Genomic DNA, 19321 nt, shown 5'->3' on the forward strand with positions numbered 1-19321 from the left:
ATTTAAACTCTCCTCAAACAAGAAGGAGCATTGAAAAAGTTATCATAGCTTTTAAAGCCTGGAAGAAGATTATTGCCACATTAGTCAATGGTTTGATGAAACAAGTTCTTTCAGCAAAATATGGGTATCTAACACAAAAGAAGTGTCAAAACAAATGGACACAAAATCTTTCAACTGTCCTTAAATGTTCAATAACTTCTCTATAAAAGTAAAATTGATCTATTTCAAAGTCTCCCCCTTGCTAAAAAATTTTAAAAATTAGTACAAAAATGCTGGATAAACTGGCTTTGCTCCGACAATAACCCTGAGCTTAATGACTAAACCCCCCATGAATGGAAGAAATCACAAAAGAACACATTACATAACACATTACTATTATATGGAGCTTTAGAGTCTATTACACTGCTTTTTAAAGTAGAAACAGTTGTTTTAAATTGTGAAGCAAACAGTTTGAGTGTTATTCTAGTAACTAAACTGGGGGGAGGGGGGGGGGCAGATGAAGGATAGGCAGAGATATTCAGAAAGAGGTAGACAGAGACAAAAGACAGGGAGAAAGAGATAGAGATAGAGGGGTTCGGGGAGATGGAGGAAGGAGGGAGAGGGGGAGGGGGAAAGGGAGGGGAGCGGAGGGGAGGGGGGGGGGGAGAGAGAGAGAGAGAAAGAGAGTAGCATGGAGTTAGAGACAGAAATGGTGGTGGTGGTGTGGGGGCAGGTAGGGGGGGGGGGGGGACTGAGAAGAGATCAGGAAATAAAAAGTGAGATGGGGCTGGAGTCAAAGTGGAAGGGGGTAATCATGTGGGAGAGAATCACAGAAACTGGTGACAGTGAGCGTAACGATGGTGAGAGAGTGAGGGGAATGGAGGAGGGTAGGAGGAGTGAGGGAAGGATAGGGATGTGAGTGGGAGGCGGTAATCATGTGGGAGAGAATCATAGAAACTGGTGACAGTGAGCGTAACGATGGTGAGAGAGTGAGGGGATTGGAGGAGGGTAGGAGGAGTGAGGAAAGGATAGGGATGTGAGTGGGTTGGGGAAAAGGGGAGAGATGGATAGTGTGATGTAATCAGAGTGTGGATAGAGAGGAAAGAGATTCATGGGGGAGAGATAGGAGGAAGAGATTGATAGGGTTAGAATGGAGGCAGAGGCAAAACAAAGAGCACAGCATGTTGGAGTGGTAAGGAGAAGAAACTAGACCTGTAATTTCTGTTGTCTGTTTTCTAGGCTGCTGTATTTTTGGAGCACTGCCTCTCCTATTTGTTGTGTTACAGCCTATCTCTCTGCTACTGACAGTGTTGATGTTACTTCCACTAACAGTGTTCCCACAGCTTTCTGTTATACGAGGGGGCTGATCAACAAGTGCAAGCAGTGTTGACTGCTCCTCACGCTTCCGTTTCACTGTCAGGACCTGTAAAAAAATAACACAAAATGGATCCAGATACTATCTTGGAAACATATTCAGATATTGATGTGTTTAAGAATGTTTCAACACTTTATACAAACACAAATTTAAGCTTGGAAGAATAAATACTTTTCCAAAATGATTTCACTACATTCTATATAAAGGAAAAAAATACACACGCTATGAGACAGTCTCTGGATACCTGACCTTTGCTACTGAAATGGATACAAAAACAAGTTACAAAGGTATTACAAGATGACGTGTGTGTGTGTGTGTGTGTGTGTGTGTGTGTGTGTGTGTCACAATAAACCCAACAAGCCAAAAAACTGTAGACTAATATAAATGGAAGTTCTTGACATACATTAAAAGAAAGGTGCTCTACCCTGCTACTAGTGAGTGTGAGTGTGCTGAGTGTAGTGTTGTAGCACATGTGTACTTAAATCAACCACCAACTGCACCAGAGCAGACTGGTCACTAGAGGGCAGCTGTAGGAAGTGTGCACATGGCATAGTCTCCACTGTACTGCCGTTATTGTTAAAAGGTTGATGAATAAAGCCTGATTTGTGTTATTCATATCAGTTTCATATATTACTTGGTTATTACACGACTGGCAATGAGATTCGAATAGTTTCTGCATGTTCAATCTTGAAGTGTGATTTCATCACGTGTAATCATTATGGACACTGTGCTACTGGCCCTGATTGAACAGCTTACTTTGGCAGTGACCACTTAGTCAGCTTCCATTAACAAACAGGGTACCATTCCAACAGTCTATCTGCCCACTTTTTCTCCATGAAGATGATTCAAACAAGGACTGAGAAGTTTACAAAAAAAAGACTCGGACAGCACTTCTTGGCTTTTGGTGCGACGCACTCGAATTTGTGCAAAGTCTTATTCCCCTCACGGATTCCACATAAGGTGCATCAATTACTGTGTCAGCTTGCCCATTTACAAGAATCAGCAGCTCTTACTTTTGATCACATGTGCAGTTTATTGTCCAACAACCATCATACACGAACACGTCATAGTGGTGTGCAAGTTGAATTCTCCTGATACCACATCAGTCATACAGGGCATGGACTGCCAAACTTCACGACCTTAGCCTCAAGTGTCACTTCGTTACTTATGCCCATAACGATTCTTATGCAGATTCTATAGTGTGTGACACATTATCTGTTTGGCTACAGACAAGGAAGTTTGGCAGAAGGCTTTACTCTGTGAAAACCGTACACTGGCAGAAGTTTTGCAAACAGCACAATATTTTGAAGTTTCTCAGGCAGCAGGTAACCAAACTGACGCGTGGGGTGATGTGGCAATAGTGTCACAAGATGTGCATACTAGGACAACAGATAGGTTGCACGGGGAAGCAGCAGTGTTGGTGGTAAACATGTGGGCCCAGCACCAAGCAGATCAAGACTGGCCCAAGCGGCTATGACCATCACAGCGGCAGTGTCAGCATTCTCTGTTCCCACCTCGTCCTGTCTGTTTTGTCCAGCACAAACATTCAGCATGCTCTAAGTTCCGGACTTCTTGTAACACTTGCCAAAAGAAAGAGCACATTGGCTCCCTGTGTCCTTCACCAAAGATTGCTCAGGATGTGGACATGGACATGGACATACACGATGAAACTCCAATAGTTGTGACTTCTCCCAAATTGTTTATAAAGTTAAATGTTTTTGCCAAGGCCACCAGTTACAGGCTGACACAGGTGCTGCAGTATCATTATTAAATTCTCAAATCTATGTGAGTTTAGGCTTGCCACTGTTGGCACCAGTCACGCAGGAGCTGGTCAGTTAAAGCAAATAGAAGAGCCCGCTGTTGGTGCAGTTTACTACATCTGCTTCTTGCAAGTCAGTGGTTTTTTTCCATTACAGTTTTGGTGGTTGCCGATGACAGTGTTGAGAACTTGTTTGTGATGGACGCATTTCAGGTCTTTTGATTTTCCATCACTAACACAAATAACCTTGTGTTGGATCATGTACCATATATTCAACTGGAAACACTATTCAAGGATTTTTCGGATTTGTTTTTGGAAGGCATATATATGGTTGTTACAAATTTTTCTGTTCATATTTCTTTGAAATCCACGGTTCCCATAGTTTTTGTCATGTGTGTCCTATCCCTGTTGCCCTGAAAGTTCAAGTGGAAGTAGACTTGGAGAGACTTCAGTAGCTAGGGGTGGTGCAACATGTTATGACTAGTGAATGGTCAGCTCTGCTGGATGCAGTTAGTGAGCTGTCAGCAAAACTTTGCTTCTGTAGCGACTTCAGTAATACTGTCAATGTGCAGCGATCGTGGCAATATAGCATTTCCCATGCCAGGAGGAACTGTTGGCAAAAATTTTTGGTGGCCAGTACTTTTCTAAAATTGATTTACCTGAAGCACATCTGCATGTTCCAGTGGACGAAGAGCCTAAGCGAGTTCTAGCTTTGAATATTCCTTTTGGTCTCTATCAATATTTGCACCTTACTTTTGGTGGAGCTAGTGTTCCTGCTGTTTCCCAATGATTTTTAGAGAAACTAACTATGCCTGTCTCAGGATGCATTAGTTATCTGGATGATATTGTCGTCAAGAGCTGCTCTGTCACAGATCACTTGAAAAATTTTACACACTTTGTTTTCTGTCTTACAGTGTAACCTTGCAAAATCTCCGATCCTCAGGCCTTTCTACGGAAGATAACATACTACCGCAAATTCCTGTAGGGAAGGAGGAAAGGCCGGTGGCAAGGGGACGGGGGGGGGGGGGGGGGAGGGGGGGGGGGGGGGAGGGTCACCCATTGCCTTGTAATGAATGTACCTTTTTGCTGGAGCCCGGACTGCGAACATGCTTTTCAGATGCTGAAATGTGAATTATCTTAGCCCCTTGTTTACCGACATTCTCTCTGGACCAGCACATACTTTTGGTGGCTGACACCTCACAATACAGCCTTGGCACAGTTGTAGTGCACCAATATGCTCATGGCTCTAACTGATCTGTTGCTTTCACATCTAAATCTCTCACTCCGGAACAGGAGCATTACTCTCAGGTGGAAAAAGAGGCCATTCCACTCTCATTCAAATGACGAGGTGGAATGATGAGTGTGTACGTTCGAGTCCCACGTAAAAAAGTCTGTGGTGGATTCTCTGCCGGACAATACCCTTCTTGATTTTCTGAGCACCAATCGCTTCATGTCTATGCAAGAGCAGAGCTCATCCAAGTTGCTTCACTGCAGCAGTCGGATGCCTCCATGTACTTCGTGCTGGGATTGCTGGTGTGGGAGTGAGGGTTTTGGCACAAGCCCAAGTGGGTAGAGGCCACTGTGGTCCACTGTCAGGGATGCCAGCTTTGTGACACCCGTACAGTCGACAGGCCCATGGTGCACCACTTTGATCACTTGCGCTCCCACTCGCACCAGAAGCTAACCATTTGTGGGTGCAGCCCCTGTCGCAGCAGCTCACCCTGTCACCTTCCGTCTCGAGCCCATAGTCACCTGCTATGAAGGTGCTCCTGTCCTATTGGCTGCCTCCTTAATGTGCGGCGTCCTGGAGTTCCAGCTTCACAGCACTGAGAACTGATCTATCTCCGGCCTTGGGTCCGTTACTGCAGTCTGCTGTTGCAGTTCGGCCACCTCCACTGGCCCCCTCGCCATCATCAGCTCAACCTTCGTCACCACTGGGTCCAGCCCCATTTCTTCCATACTGTAACCTGCTTGCTGATGACAATGCAGAGATGGCGATGGCATCCTCCTCTTCAGTGCTGTCATTGGACGCTGTACAGGCCCACCATCCTCAGGTGTGCCCGTGTCTCCACACATTCCAGCCCTACGCTCCGGTGCTCACCCAGCACATCGTCCCACCCTTGCCATCAGCATTGGCTGCTACCACTCTGGATGTGACAGACGCATCTCTTTTCAGGCCACCGGCATCTCCTCCATTGACTGGGTGCCCTCCATGCATGATGGAGAGGGGTGCTGTATACTGCTACTAGTGCATCTGAGTGTGAGGGCACCGTATGTGTACTTAAATTAACACCCAAATGTATCAGCACAGGCCAGCTAGAGGCCACCTGCAGCAAGTTTGCACACAGTACTGTCTCTGCCATGCCATCTACTGGTGACTTGGCACCTACACATGTGCAGAGCAGTGGTGACTCACTCTATGTTCTTTTAGTTTGTACCACTCACAGCAGTTGTTCTGGGTATTGTTTATGCTGCATCTTTTGTATGAATCTCTTGCCTTGTTACATGTGAAGTCATGAGAGGCTTATTTACATTATTGTTCAGAGGTTTATGAATGAAGCCATATTTGTGTTACTTGGAATGGTTTTGTGTATTGCTTGATCACTACAAAAAGCAAGACCATATCTGTACAAAGGAATAAAAATTAATTTCTGATTTCTGGTTCCAAATGTGACTACTTGTATACTTTAGAATAAATTTGTTAAAGATCAACAGCAGAAACGAAGAAATTCCTAAGAAGACAAGAAACATAATTCGTTCAGCTAGAAGTGTCTGTGCAAGATCCAGGCAGAACTAATGTGGCCTGAAACGGGTGAAAAATCAGAAGTTCTAGCTGAAAACTCCAAATATAAGAACCACCCAAAGGAGAAGGCACTACAGAATAGGCTTTCACAATGCAATTCCCAGCATGTAGGTTGGCAGAATGAAAATTACGTAAAAGTACTACACCAGTATATCCGATACGATGGTAACAAGAAACTAGAAGCCGAAGTATTCCTAAGTGAAATACAACCAGACATATTATGCGTTACTGGACATGGGCTAACTGGAAGTCAGATAGATAATCAACCAATACAGGTGAATATCTTTTCCTGTTACCTCTGCAGAGCTAAACACAAAGGTGGTGGAGTTTCTTTACATATTCAAATCAAAAAGCTCCAGCAGGCTGAAATAGTGAAGCTGCAAGATTACTCATAGCTAATGAAAATTATTTTGGAACTACCTGTGTAATGACAGATGACAAGACTGTTTTCTGTGTGCAGATACTTGGTGGCAAGATCAGCATCTTTCTGAATAAAAATGGTAACTTGTTGCTGATAGATATGGAGAGAAACACTGTCTCTAAAGCATTCGATAACATTGTACATGAAATACTGATACAAAAATTGGAAAACTATGACATTCAAAGGCAAGCTGGAAAAAGGAGATGATCATACCTATGCAACAGTATGTATCAAAGAAGACCTCATACCAATTAGAAACCAATGCGATCAAACAAAGAGTGCCACAGGCTCTGGTAATGTTAAGTCTGTTCATAAATGGGAGAGCCAGCCATGATGAAATTCTTCCATCTGGTGTGCAAGATGTATTAGACAGGTGAAGTACCCTCAGACTTCAAGACGAATGTAATAAGTTCAATTCCAAAGAAAGCACATGCTGACAGGTTTAAATATTACAGATTTCAGTGTAATAAGTCATGGTTGCAAAATACTAAACCAAGTTTTTTACACAAGAATGGAAAAACTAGTAGAAGCTGAGCTTGGGTTGGATCAGTTTGGATTCCAAAGAAATGTAGGAACATGCGAGGCAATGCTGACCCTACAACTTATCTGAGAAGATAGGTTACGGAAAGACAAAAACCAGACAGCAGTTATAAGAGTAGAGAGGCATGAAAGGGAAGCAGTGGATGAGAAGGGAGTGGAGTGGTAGCCTGTCCCCAGTATTATTCGATTTGTACATTGACCAAGTAGTAAAGGAAACCAAAGAAATAGCTGCAGTAAGAATTACAATTCAGGGAGAAGAAGAAAAACAACTTTCAGATTTGTCAATGACATTTTAATTCTATCAGAGTCAGCAAATGACTGGAAGAGCAGTTGAATGGAATGGACAGTGTCTTAAGAGGAGAATATACAATGAACATCAACAAAAGCAAATCAAAGGATAATGGAAAGTAGTCAAATAAAACAGGTTATGTTGAGGGAATTGAATTAGAAAACAAGACACTTAAAGTAGTAGATGAGTTTTGCTGTTTGGCCAGAAAAATAATGATGGCTGAAGAACACAGGATATATATACTGATGTGACAGAAGTCATGACAGCGATGTGCACAAACAAAGATGGTGGTAATATCATGTACATAAGGTATCCAAGGGCAGTTCATTGGCGGAGCTAACATTTGTGATTCATGCGGAAAGGTTTTCGACGTGATTGGAGCGGTAGTTGGAAAAGCAAGGGACATTCCACTTTGGAAATCATTAGGGAATTCAATATTTTGATATCCACTTTGTTAAGAGATTGCTGAAAATACAAAATTTCAAGCATTACCTCTCACCATGGATAACACAGTAGCCGATGGCCTTCACTTAACGACCAAGAGCAGCAGCGTCTGCACAGAGTTGTCACTGCTAACACATACAGATCACTAAGTGAAATAACTGCAGAAATCAATGTGGGATGTGCAATGAACATATCTGTTAGAACAATGTGGCAAAATCTGGCATTAATGGGCCGTGGCAGCAGATGACTGGCAGTGGTGGTTAGTGTTCAACGTCCCGTCGACAACGAGGTCATTGGAGACGGAGCGCAAGCTTGGGTTAGGGAAGGATTGGGAAGGAAATCGGCCGCGCCCTTTCAAAGAAACCATCCCGGCATTTGCCTGAAACGATTTAGGGATATCACGGAAACCCTAAATCAGGATGGCTGGAGATGGGATTGAACCGACGTCCTCCCGAATGCGAGTCCAGTGCAGATGACTGACACGAGTGCCTTTGCTAACAACACATCACCTGTAGCACCCCTCCTGGGCTCATGACCATATCATTTGAACTCTAAGCAACAAGAAAACATGCCCTGGTCAGACGAATCCCAATTTCAATTGGTAAGAGCTGATGGTAGGATTCAAGAGGTAGTGTAGACCCCACAAAGCCAGGTACCCAAGTTGTCAACACGGCACTGTGCAAGCTGGTGGTGGCTTCATAATGGTGTGGGCTGTATTTAAATGGAATGGACTGGGCCATCTAGTCCAACTGAACCAATAATTGACTGGAAATGGTTATGTTCAGCTACTTGGAGATCTTTTTCAGCTATTCATGGACTTCATGTTCCCAAACAACAATGTCATGTAACCAGGCCACAATTGTTTGTGATTTGTTGAAGAGCATTCTGGACAGTTCCAGCAAATGATTTGGCCCTCATATCATGCAACATGAATTCCAATAAACATTTAAGGGGCATAATCAAGAGGCCAGTTTGTGAACAATATCCAGCACTGGCAAAACTTTCACAATTATGGACGGCTACAGAGGCAGCATGGCTCAATATTTCTGCAGGGGACTTCCAATGATTTGTTGAGTCCATGCCAATTCGAATTTGTTGGGTCCATGCCAAGTCGAATTGCTGCATTACACTGGGCAAAAGGAGCCGAACATGTCACGGTGTAAAGTCAGCACCAGCATGCCAGTCAGGAACGACAGAGAAGAGAAGGCTATAAAAAGATGTCAGCCAGTAGCATGATGACTGACCTCCCACCAAGACGACAACGCCACAGCAGCGGCCCCTAGATGAAGATGACATAAGCACTGCGCCCGACTGGTGGCAGCCACTTCAATAGCAGCTTCAATGTTAACCACTTTATTAGCCAAACATCGTAGTCTCTTCACTAGCAATCTCTACGTAGTACAGTTACGGATCAGCAGACATTGCAATTCAATTTTCAGATCAATGTTAAGTATTTGTACTTGTCTTGTTGTAATAAAACTCATTAATAGAAGTTGTTTGATTGTTTGTCTAGTGAACCAAGTACTGGTATGCAGCATTCCTAGACACAACAACATGGTGATGAGATGTACAAATGACATGGTACCGACGATATAAGAGCATTAATATACCAACAACCTGTTAATACTTCGAACCCAGAGCTATCAGCTGCCACAGATTGTCTCTGTTTTGTTCTGTCGTGGGCTTTTGTGTTTTTCTGGTGCCTTAATTCTACTTTGTCTTTCTTTGCAGTGGTGTATTTACATCTTTTAACAGTGTCTGTTAAAGTGTTTTTTTTTTCCTATTCAGTGTTTTCAGGTGGGTGTTGCATAAATTTTCTTTGCTTGTGTGTTTCTTTTTATTGCTTGCACTGTCTGTTTGTTGCATTTGCCTGTTCCAAAATGAGCAACCCACATCTACTACCCCCTGCTCAGGCAGCTCAGCTGCAATCGGTATATGCAACACAGCTAACACAGTTGTTTCAGTTTCAGATGGAGCAGATTGCAACCCTTCTAAACACAGTACAGCAGTTACTGGCCACCAAAGCAACAGACACTGCATGCCCACCAGACTAACATGCAATAACTGTAGCTCCAAGTGCCATACCACCTTTTCACTAGTTTAATAAAAAAGAAGATGATTGGCTCAAGTGGTTACAACAGTATGAAGCCCACATCATTGCTCACAAAGTATCAGGTACTGTGAAACTACATCACTTTTTGTCAACAGTAGGAACTGCAGTCTTTTGCCTAATTCAGAAATCGTTCCCTAATGCCACTCTGGGTGAACTTTCCTATGATCAGGTTGTAGGTTCTTTAACTAACTATTACGACAAGGAAGTGAATGTGGTGGCAGCTAGGTACCAATTCTTTCATTGCAAGAAAAGGTCAGAAAAAAAAATTTCGCAAGTGGGTAACAGATTTGCAGGGCATGACAAGGAAATTCAAATGTGCTTGTGGTGCTTTATACTCAGATGTTACGTTGTGTGATGCAATCATGTACAATGTAACTGGTGTCAACCTAAGAGATTTTGAAATAGTCAGATGTGTCATTTCATCACACAGTGCAAATTCTAGATAAGTATGATTCAGGAGCCGCAGCGGCCAATAAATCTGAACAGCCACCAATTTGATGGGTTGAGTCGATCCCTTGCTCTTGACCAGCCCAGTAGGCAGCAACAGCATGCACACGCCAAGCCATATAAACGGTTCTCTAAACGAGGAAACTACATCAGTGTATAGAATTAAGTCATGTCCTTGGTGTTAGTCATGGCACAAACACCAAGATTGCTTTCTAGACAAGCACAGTGTTAAGCTTGTGGCAAGAAATAACACATACAATCCATATATTTGAATGGAACAAACATAAGAATTCCGCCCACTTACAAAAATCTAGTCATAATGCCCATGTAATCAATGCAGTGTATAAAAAGCATTAGCAAAACTAGCAAACAAACAGTTTCTTCTGTGCTACGTCAGGCCAACAAATTTTTTGTTCATTTGCATCTTAGTGGAAAACGTGAAATTTCAGTTGGACATGGGTGCCTCTGTTACACTGCTGAATCATAACACATATGAACTGTTAGGCTTCCCAAGCATGTCTAAAACTAGCACACACCCGACGACTTATAATGGACAAGGTATTCCCGTTCTCAGAAAATGTACTTTGCCTGCCGTGTATCGCTCGGGTACGCCGACTGTGACTTTCACTGTGCTACAATCAAGTGACTGTGGGAACATATCTGGCCTTGATTCATATGATTTGTATGGCTTTCAAATTCATGATACTGTGTTGTCAGTGACTGCATTCAATGCCAAAAACAGTGTAGGTAGCCTGCTGAATGAATTCCCTGAACCCTTTTCTGTAGGTTTAGGCAAGGCTACCAATTTTGTTGCACATATTACTATGAAAGACAATGCTAAGCTGAAATTTTGCTGGGCCTCAACTGTTCCCATTGCATTGCAGGACAAAGTCTTCTCAAGTACCATGCTGTTAAAACTATTTGGACAATATTGTTGTAGAAGGTCGTACACCTGAAGAACATATTGAAAATTTGGGTTTCTTGATTTGTGTGTTATATGAGGCAGGACTAAAGTGCAGACTGGGTAAGTGTGATCTTTTTAAAACCTGAGCTGCAGTATCGTGGTCACATCATAAACAGTCAAGGTGTACTTTCTCTTCAGTCACATTTGTTAGCCATACGTGACCTGCCACTTCCTCACATTGTCACAGAATTGCAGTCAGTCTTAGGGAAAATGAACTATTATATCTGCTCCATATGGAATGCTGAACAAATTGCAGCTCCAGTGTGATGCTTGCGTCGCAAGAACGTCTCCTTTGTTTGGGCAGAAGAGTACCAAGAAGCTTTTCAAAAACTTAAAGATGCATTGCTCAGTGACTGATGCTTGGTTCAATTTGATCCTGACAAACCAGTTGTGTTACAAGTTGACACTTTCTCTTAAGGGATCAGCACAGTGCTTTGCACAGATTTGGTGATAAAGAGAGGCCTATTGTTATCACATCAAAAGTGCTGTACAAATCTCAGTGTAACTATTCACAAACAGAGAAAGAGACATTGCCTATTGTGTTTGGTGTCATTACATTTCACAACTATTTGTATAGCAGAAAATTCTACTTAGTAACAGATACATGGAAAAAGCCTGGAGACACTAGAAGGTATCAGATAGATTATATAATGGTAAGACAGAGAGTTAGGAACCAGGTTTTAAATTGTAAGACATTTCCAGGGGCAGATGTGGACTCTGACCACAACCTATTGGTTATGAAATGTAGATTAAAAATGAAGAAACTGCAAAAAGGTGGGAATTTAAGGAGATGGGACCTGGATAAAGTGAAAGAACCAGAGGTTGTACAGAGTTTCAGGGAGAGCATAAGTGAACAATTGACAGGAGTGGGGGAAAGAAATACAGTAGAAGAAGAATGGGTAGCTTTGAGAGATGAAATAGTGAAGGTGGCAGAGGATCGAGTACGTAACAAGACAAGGGCTAGTAGTAATCCTTGGCAAACAGAAGAAATATTGAATTTAATTGATGAAAGGAGAAAATATAAAAATGCAGCAAATGAAGCAGGCAAAAAGGAATACAAACATCTCAAAAACGAGATTGACAGGAAGCGCAAAATGGCTAAGCAGGGATGGCTAGAGGACAAATGTAAGGATGTGGAGGGTTATCTCACTAGGGGTAAGATAGATACTGCCTACAGGAAAATTAAAGAGACCTTTGGAGAAAGGAGAACCACTTGCATGAATATCAAGAGCTCAGATGGAAGGGAAAGCAGAAAGGTGGAAGGAGTATACAGAGGGTCTATACAAGGGTGATGTACTTGAAGACAATATTATGGAAATAGAAGAGTAGGTAGATGAAGATGAAATTGGAGATATGATACTGTGTGAAGAGTTTGACAGAGCACTGAAAGACCAGAGTCGAAACAAGGCCCCCGGAGTAGACAACATTCCATTAGAACTATTGACAGCCTTGGGAGAGCCAGTCCTGACAAAACTCTACCATCTGGTGAGCAAGATGTATGAGACAGGTTAAATAACCTCAGACTTCAAGAAGAATATAATAATTCCAATCCCAAACAAATCAGGTGTTCACAGATGTGAAAATTACTGAACTATCAGTTTAATAAGTCACAGCTGCAAAATACTAATGGGAATTCTTTACAGACGAATGGAAAAACTGGATTAAGCTGCCCTCGGGAAAGATCAGTTTGGATTACGTAGAAATGTTGGAACACGTGAGGCAATTCTGACCCTACGACTCGTCTTAGAAAATAGATTAATGAAAGGCAATCCTACGTTTCTAGCCTTTGTAGACTTAGACAAAGCTTTTGACAATGTTGACTGGAATACTCTCTTTCAAATTCTAAAGATGGCAGGGGTAAAATACAGGGAGCGAAAGGCTATTTACAATTTGTACAGAAACCAGATGGCAGTTATTAAAGTCGAGGGGCATGAAAGGGAAGCAGTGGTTGGGAAAGGAGTGAGACAGGGTTGTAGCCTATCCCCGATGTTATTCAATCTGTATATTGAGCAAGCAGTAAAGAAAACAAAAGAAAAATTCGTAGTAGGTATTAAAATCCATGGAGAAGAAATAAAAACTTTGAGGTTCGCCGATGACATTGTAATTCTGTCAGGACTTGCAAGAGCAGCTGAACGTAATTGACAGTGTCTTGAAAGGAGGATGTAAGATGAACATCAACAAAAGAAAAATGAGGATAATGGAGTGTAGTCGAATTAAGTTGGGTGATGCTGAGGGAATTAGTAAAGGAGTTTTGCTATTTGGGGAGCAAAATAACTGATGATGGTCGAAGTACAGAGGGAATAAAATGTAGACTGGCAATGGCAAGGAAAGCGTTTCTGAAGCAGAGAAATTTGTTAACATCGAATATTGATTTAAGTGTCAGGAAGTCGTTTCTGAAAGTATTTGTATGGAGTGTAGCTGTGTAGCGAAGTGAAATGTGGACGATAAATAGTTTGGACAAGAAGAGAATAGAAGCTTTTGAAATGTGGTGCTAAAGAAGAATGCTGAAGATTAGATGGGTAGATCACATAACTAATGAAGTACTGAATAGAATTGGGGACAAGAGGAGCTTGTGGCACAACTTGACCAGAAGAAGGGATTGGTTGGTAGGACATGTTCTGAGGCATCAAGGGATCACCAATTTAGTACTGGAGGGCAGCGTTGAGGGTAAAAATCGTAGAGGGAGACGAAGAGATGAATACACTAAGCAGATTCAGAAGGATGTAGGTTGCAGTAGGTACTGGGAGATGAAGGAGCTTGCACAGGATAGAGTAGCATGGAGAGCTGCATCAAACCAGTCTCAGGACTGAAGACAACAACAGATCACAAGCCATTGCAGTCCTTGTTTCATCCGATGAAGCTGGTTCCTGTATGAACTGCCCAAAAATTGCAAATATGGGCTTTGTTGTTGTCTCAATTCCACTATGAGATTGTGTATTGTCTGACAGCTCAACATGGTAATGCAGACGCACTTTCGGGTATTCCAAGTTGCCCTGATACAGACTCTGACGCTTCTGCTGCATCTTGCTTTCATGTCGGTGCTCATGATTCTGAACTGCTTCGATCCTTTCCTTTGAACTACAGGAAAATTGCACAACTGGCCACAGAAATTGATTCAGATTTTCACATTTTGCTAAAAGACATTCACACATCTTGGAATTGCTCACTGCACAGCATAAAGAACTCTGAAGTGTGCCAATATTTTGCATGTCAGCATAGTCTCGCAATACAGAAAGATGTGATTCTTGTTCAAAAGACAGTGGACAGTCACATGAGTTGAGCGCCAAAGCGTTGCAAAAAGAAATGTGACAGTTACTTCACCAACAACATTGGCAGATTGTTCATATGCAACAACTAGAGTGTGACACTGTACTTGGCAGGGTATGGACACCCAAACAGAACAGATGACGTCACAGTGTCACGCAAGTGCGGAAAATCTGTCCACTCTGCCACAAAAATTCTCTGCTTGGCTTAAGTTGCAATCACCATGGCAACGTGTCCACATAGACTTTGCGGGTCCTTTTTGGAACATTCTTTGGTTGATTGTGGTAGACTCAAGCAAGTTTCCTTTTGCTATGCCAATGAACTCAACAATGTCACATAGTACAGTTCAGGCAATGTCCTCTATTTTTGCCTCGAAGGTTTGCCTGAAGTCAGTGTCAGACACCAGCCCTCAGTTCATGTCAAATGAAGGTGAAACATTCTGTGAACTCAATGGAGTACAGTATCTAGATTTTGTCAGAAGCTTCAAGCAGCAGACGGCCAAACTTCGCACCACACACACCGAGGATCCGTCATTGCAACTGTTTCTCGCCTCCAGGCGGATGGTGGGGTACAACCAAAAGTCCGATGTCCCCTGCAGCCACAGGTTCCGGTCCATCAGAGCATCCATTCTCCTGCATCCTCCCCTCTCCCTCCTGTTGTCGATACGACGATGGTCTGTTGCGGCATGCCAGTCGGGAACAACAGAGAAGAGAAGGCTACGAGAAGACGTCAGCAAATCGCACACTGAGCGACCTCCCTCCAGGACACCAGGACAACAACACGACAGTGGCGGCCCCTAGGTGAAGACAACATAAGCGCCATGCCTGACTGGTGGCAGCCACGTTGATAGCAGGGTCAATGTTAGCTTCTTCATTAGCTGACACATCGTAACCTCTTCATAAGCATTCTCTACAAAGTTACAAATCAGCAGTCACTGCAGTTCAGTTCTCAGATGAAAGTTAAGTATTTGTACTTGTCTTGCTGTAATAAAACTCACTAATACGAGTTGTTTGATTGTTTGTCTAATGAACCGAGTATGCAGGATTTCTAGACACAACAAAACATGATATTAGAAGGTATCACATGACTTTTGTCACTTCAGTGTAAAATGCATACTGGCAATGGCAAGAACAGTGTTTCTGAAGAAGAGAAATTTGTTAACATTCAATATAGATTTAAGTTTTAGAGAATCTTTTCCGTAGGCATTTGTTTGGAATGTACTCATGTATGGAAGAGAAACATGGACAATACATAGTTTAGACAAGATGCAAATAGAAGCTTTTCAAATGTGGCGCTACTGAAGAGAGGAGGAGGGAAAGGAAATCAGTTCGACAACAAGGTCGTTAGAGATGGTGCACAAGCTCAAGTCAGGGAAGAAGGGAGAATAGGAAGGAAAACAGAAGGGAGAATAGGAAAAGAAATCAGCTGTGTTCTTTCAAAGGAATCATTCCAGCATTTCCTGAAGCACTTTAGGGAAATCTTGGAAAATCGAATTCAGGATGATTGGATGTGGGTTTGAATCATCATTTTCCTAAATGTGGGGCCAGTGTGCTAACCACAGCACCACCTCCCTTGGTTGCTACCAAAGAACACTGCAGATTAGATGGACAGATCATGTAAGGTGGGGAGACAAGAAATCTGCGGCACAACTTGATTTAAAAAATGATCAGTTGATAAGACACATTCTGAGACATCAAAAGATCATCAATTTAGTACTGAAGGAAGTGTTAGGGGTAAAACTCGCAGAGGGAGACCAAGAGATGAATACAGTAAGCAGATTCAGAAGGATGTAAGTTGCAGTAATTATTCAGGAATGAAAAGACTTGCACAGGATAGAGCAGCAAGGAGAGCGGCACCAAAACAGTCTTCAAGCTAAAGACCATGACCACGACCACAACAACAACAACAACAACAACAAATGATATAGGTGTTGAGGAGAAAGAGAAGAAAATAATGCATGCAGATGATGTGGCAATAGTGAATTGTGGCAAAAATTTTGAACAGATTAAGAGAAGAGCGTATATATCTGCAAACATGGAATATTCAAAAACAAAGAGGAGTATATGCACATGAATATAAAAATGGATACAAAGTTAGAAGAAGTAGAATCGACTAGATTCTTATGTATTACTGTGTATAATGAGTTGAAATAGAAACCATATATTAATTTTGTACGTAAGAAACTCAGCCCCATCCTATTCATACTGAAGCAGCTACTGTGCACGTTATATTGTGGGTTCTTTGTACTGTACCTGAAGTATGGAATGACAGTATAGGAAAACTCAAAAATTTGAGAAACAGTATGTGTATTCACATAAAAAAAGCAATTATGATCATTTTCTGAAAAGGAAATTCGAAATATGCAGAAACTGCTACAAAAATATATGCATTTTTAACTTTTACATATACATAACAAAAGATAGCTCACAGCAGATTACAAATTTTAATGTACCCACCCACAGCACACTGAGGAAGAACAATACACAAATCATAGCCTGCAGACCAACAATGCCTGAAAAAGAATCTAAGTACTTGGATTTCAAGTTACTAAGTAGTCTGCCAAAAGTCAGCATACTTGACACTAACTTCCAAATAAACTCTCTGGTGGAAAAGGAATCTTACCGTATTGCAGAGTACCCACTGAATTAAATTTGTGTATATTGTTCTTTAGAATCAATGATATTAGAGAGTGTAATCAAAATTCATAGGAATAATAGCAAATGATAATTAGTTTTTTCTGTATCTGAAGTTTCCTAAATTACACATATATTTCCTGTACACAATGTAATGCTACAGGATCAAATTAAATTCAGTTCCATTTATTACACACATGCCTGTCACATAACTATTAGTTGATTACTTTGTTACATAAAATTCAATCTCTGCAAAAAGCTTAGTGCCATATTTTGTTACAATGAAACCAAAATTTCTTTTTACTCTCCTCAAAAAATATTGGGTTGTTTTCAGGTTTTGGGTGAACTGATGGAGAATACCATTATGAATGCCCTTAAACAACTTTCCATATACTACAACTCAAACCAACTTAACCAAATCACTCAAGGACCCAAGTGTGTACTTTTCATTTGAGAAACAGGGAAGCTAGCAGTAAATTAAAGATGGCATAGTCAGGTGTTGAACTGGAACCCTGTTATATTCCAAAATATCTGGGAATGACACTTGATACATCTTTTACGTTCAAGAAGCACTGCATAAACTGCAAGCCAAAAGATTTCCCCTGGAGCGATCTGTTATGGAAACTGGATGGATCACAGTGAGGATAGTCAACCTGAAACTATACAAACTTCAGCAACGGCACTACGCTAGGCTATTGAAGAGTAAGCAGGTCCTGTTTGATGTAATTCAGTACATGCCAAACAGGTTGACATACCTTTGAATGACACCTGAATACTCATAACAGGTTACGTGAAATCCAGTTAAGGCAAATGGCTTTACCGTCTTCTGTCTGAAGAGAAATAGCTGCAAATGAGGAAAGAAAACTGGTGGAGCAGCACAGAACTCATCCTCTGTATGTGCACAAACCGCAACCACAACAACTGAAGTGAAGGGGGAGTTTCCTTAGAATGTCAACGGCATTTAGAGCCACTGATGAAAAGCTTGGTTGCAACTATGGAGGGCTTTGACCTACCATCTCCCTGTCTAAGAAAGTTTCTGAAATTTTACCTCCTTGCTACAATGAAGAGTGGACACTTTGGAAGTCCCTGGATAGACTGGGATTTGGAGTTAGTAGACCAAAGGTTAATTTAGCGAGATGGGGCTATATTTTTCAAGACAATAATAAGTGTGATCATAGAGAAGACCAAATTGATCATTCTTTCTTTTTTTTCACATGAGTTCCTGTTCTGGTCGCGACAGAAAAACCACCTGATTTTTTTAAATTATAAAGTAACAGTCATTTTTTAGTGGATAAGTGCATTACCATGATGATACAGAAATATGCAGTTATAATCAGTTGCCACAGTGTGAGAATGATTTCAGATTTTTCCATAATCATATGTTTTAATTTAGACCTTGCAGCTTCATCAAAGTCCAAAACAGTGGCATGTGATCACACTGCATTAGACACAAGTGAGATTCTTTGCAATTCACTGTAAAGATGACACATTGAGTTGCAGACAGGCACAATGAAAAAAGACTATTATGATTAAGCTTTCCACCAAAGCCTTTTACAGAAAAGAGAAACACACATGCATTGACACAAGCAAGCACACCTCACACAAAAAAACTGTTAACTCTGGTTGCTGGGGCCAGGCAAACTGAAACATGTTGAATAGCAGCAACAACCTGTAGCGAGGTGGGGAAGGGGGAGGGAAAGCAGGGTATAGGTGGATGAAAAGGAAACAGTGCTGCTTGGCAAAGCATGCAGGAACTAGGGGTGGCAGACAAGGCTACTTCATGCAGTGTAGGGAGAGAGTGAGGGAAAAGAAAAGAAGGGAACAGAAAGAAGAGGTGCAGGGAAAGGACTATATAGCTGGGTGCATTGGTGGAGAGCATCACACAAAAAAGGGTAGGGACATAGGGACATGTGAATGGAGGGGTTGATAGGGCAGAGGGGAAGGAAATTGTTGGGAGGGGGGAGGGAGGGACAGTAGGTTACCTTAGATTGAGGGTGGGATGATTTTGTGGGTGAAAAGAAGCTGGTAGTGGAGGGGAGGGTCCAAATGGCCCAGGTTGTGAAACAGCCATTGAAGTTAAGCATGTTACGTTCACCTGCATGTTGTGCAGCATGGTGGTCCACTTTGCTCTTGGCCACAGTTTGGCAGTGGTCTTTCATCCTGGTAGACAGCTGGTTGGTAGTCATACCAATACAGAAAGCTATACAATGATTGCAACAGTGGTGGTACACCACATGGCTGCTTTCACAGGTGGCTCGGCCTCTAATGGCGTAGGATAAGCCTGTCACAG

The 19321-nt window shown here is 42.0% G+C and overlaps 1 protein-coding gene across 4 annotated transcripts in view; it reads right to left on the reverse strand.

Moving 5' to 3' along the window:
- The window catches only part of LOC126353929 (uncharacterized protein C2orf42 homolog), a 250331-nt gene that overhangs the window by 54122 nt on the left and 176888 nt on the right, over positions 1-19321 (reverse strand). For all 4 annotated transcript variants that reach the window (XM_050003187.1, XM_050003188.1, XM_050003190.1 and 1 more), the window contains one exon: positions 1192-1402. In XM_050003187.1, coding sequence (XP_049859144.1) covers positions 1192-1402 — 211 coding nt within the window. The remainder of the gene's footprint in view (positions 1-1191; positions 1403-19321) is intronic.

The sequence above is a fragment of the Schistocerca gregaria genome, chromosome 3 (assembly GCF_023897955.1).
Source record: "Schistocerca gregaria isolate iqSchGreg1 chromosome 3, iqSchGreg1.2, whole genome shotgun sequence".
Lineage (NCBI taxonomy): Eukaryota > Metazoa > Arthropoda > Insecta > Orthoptera > Acrididae > Schistocerca > Schistocerca gregaria.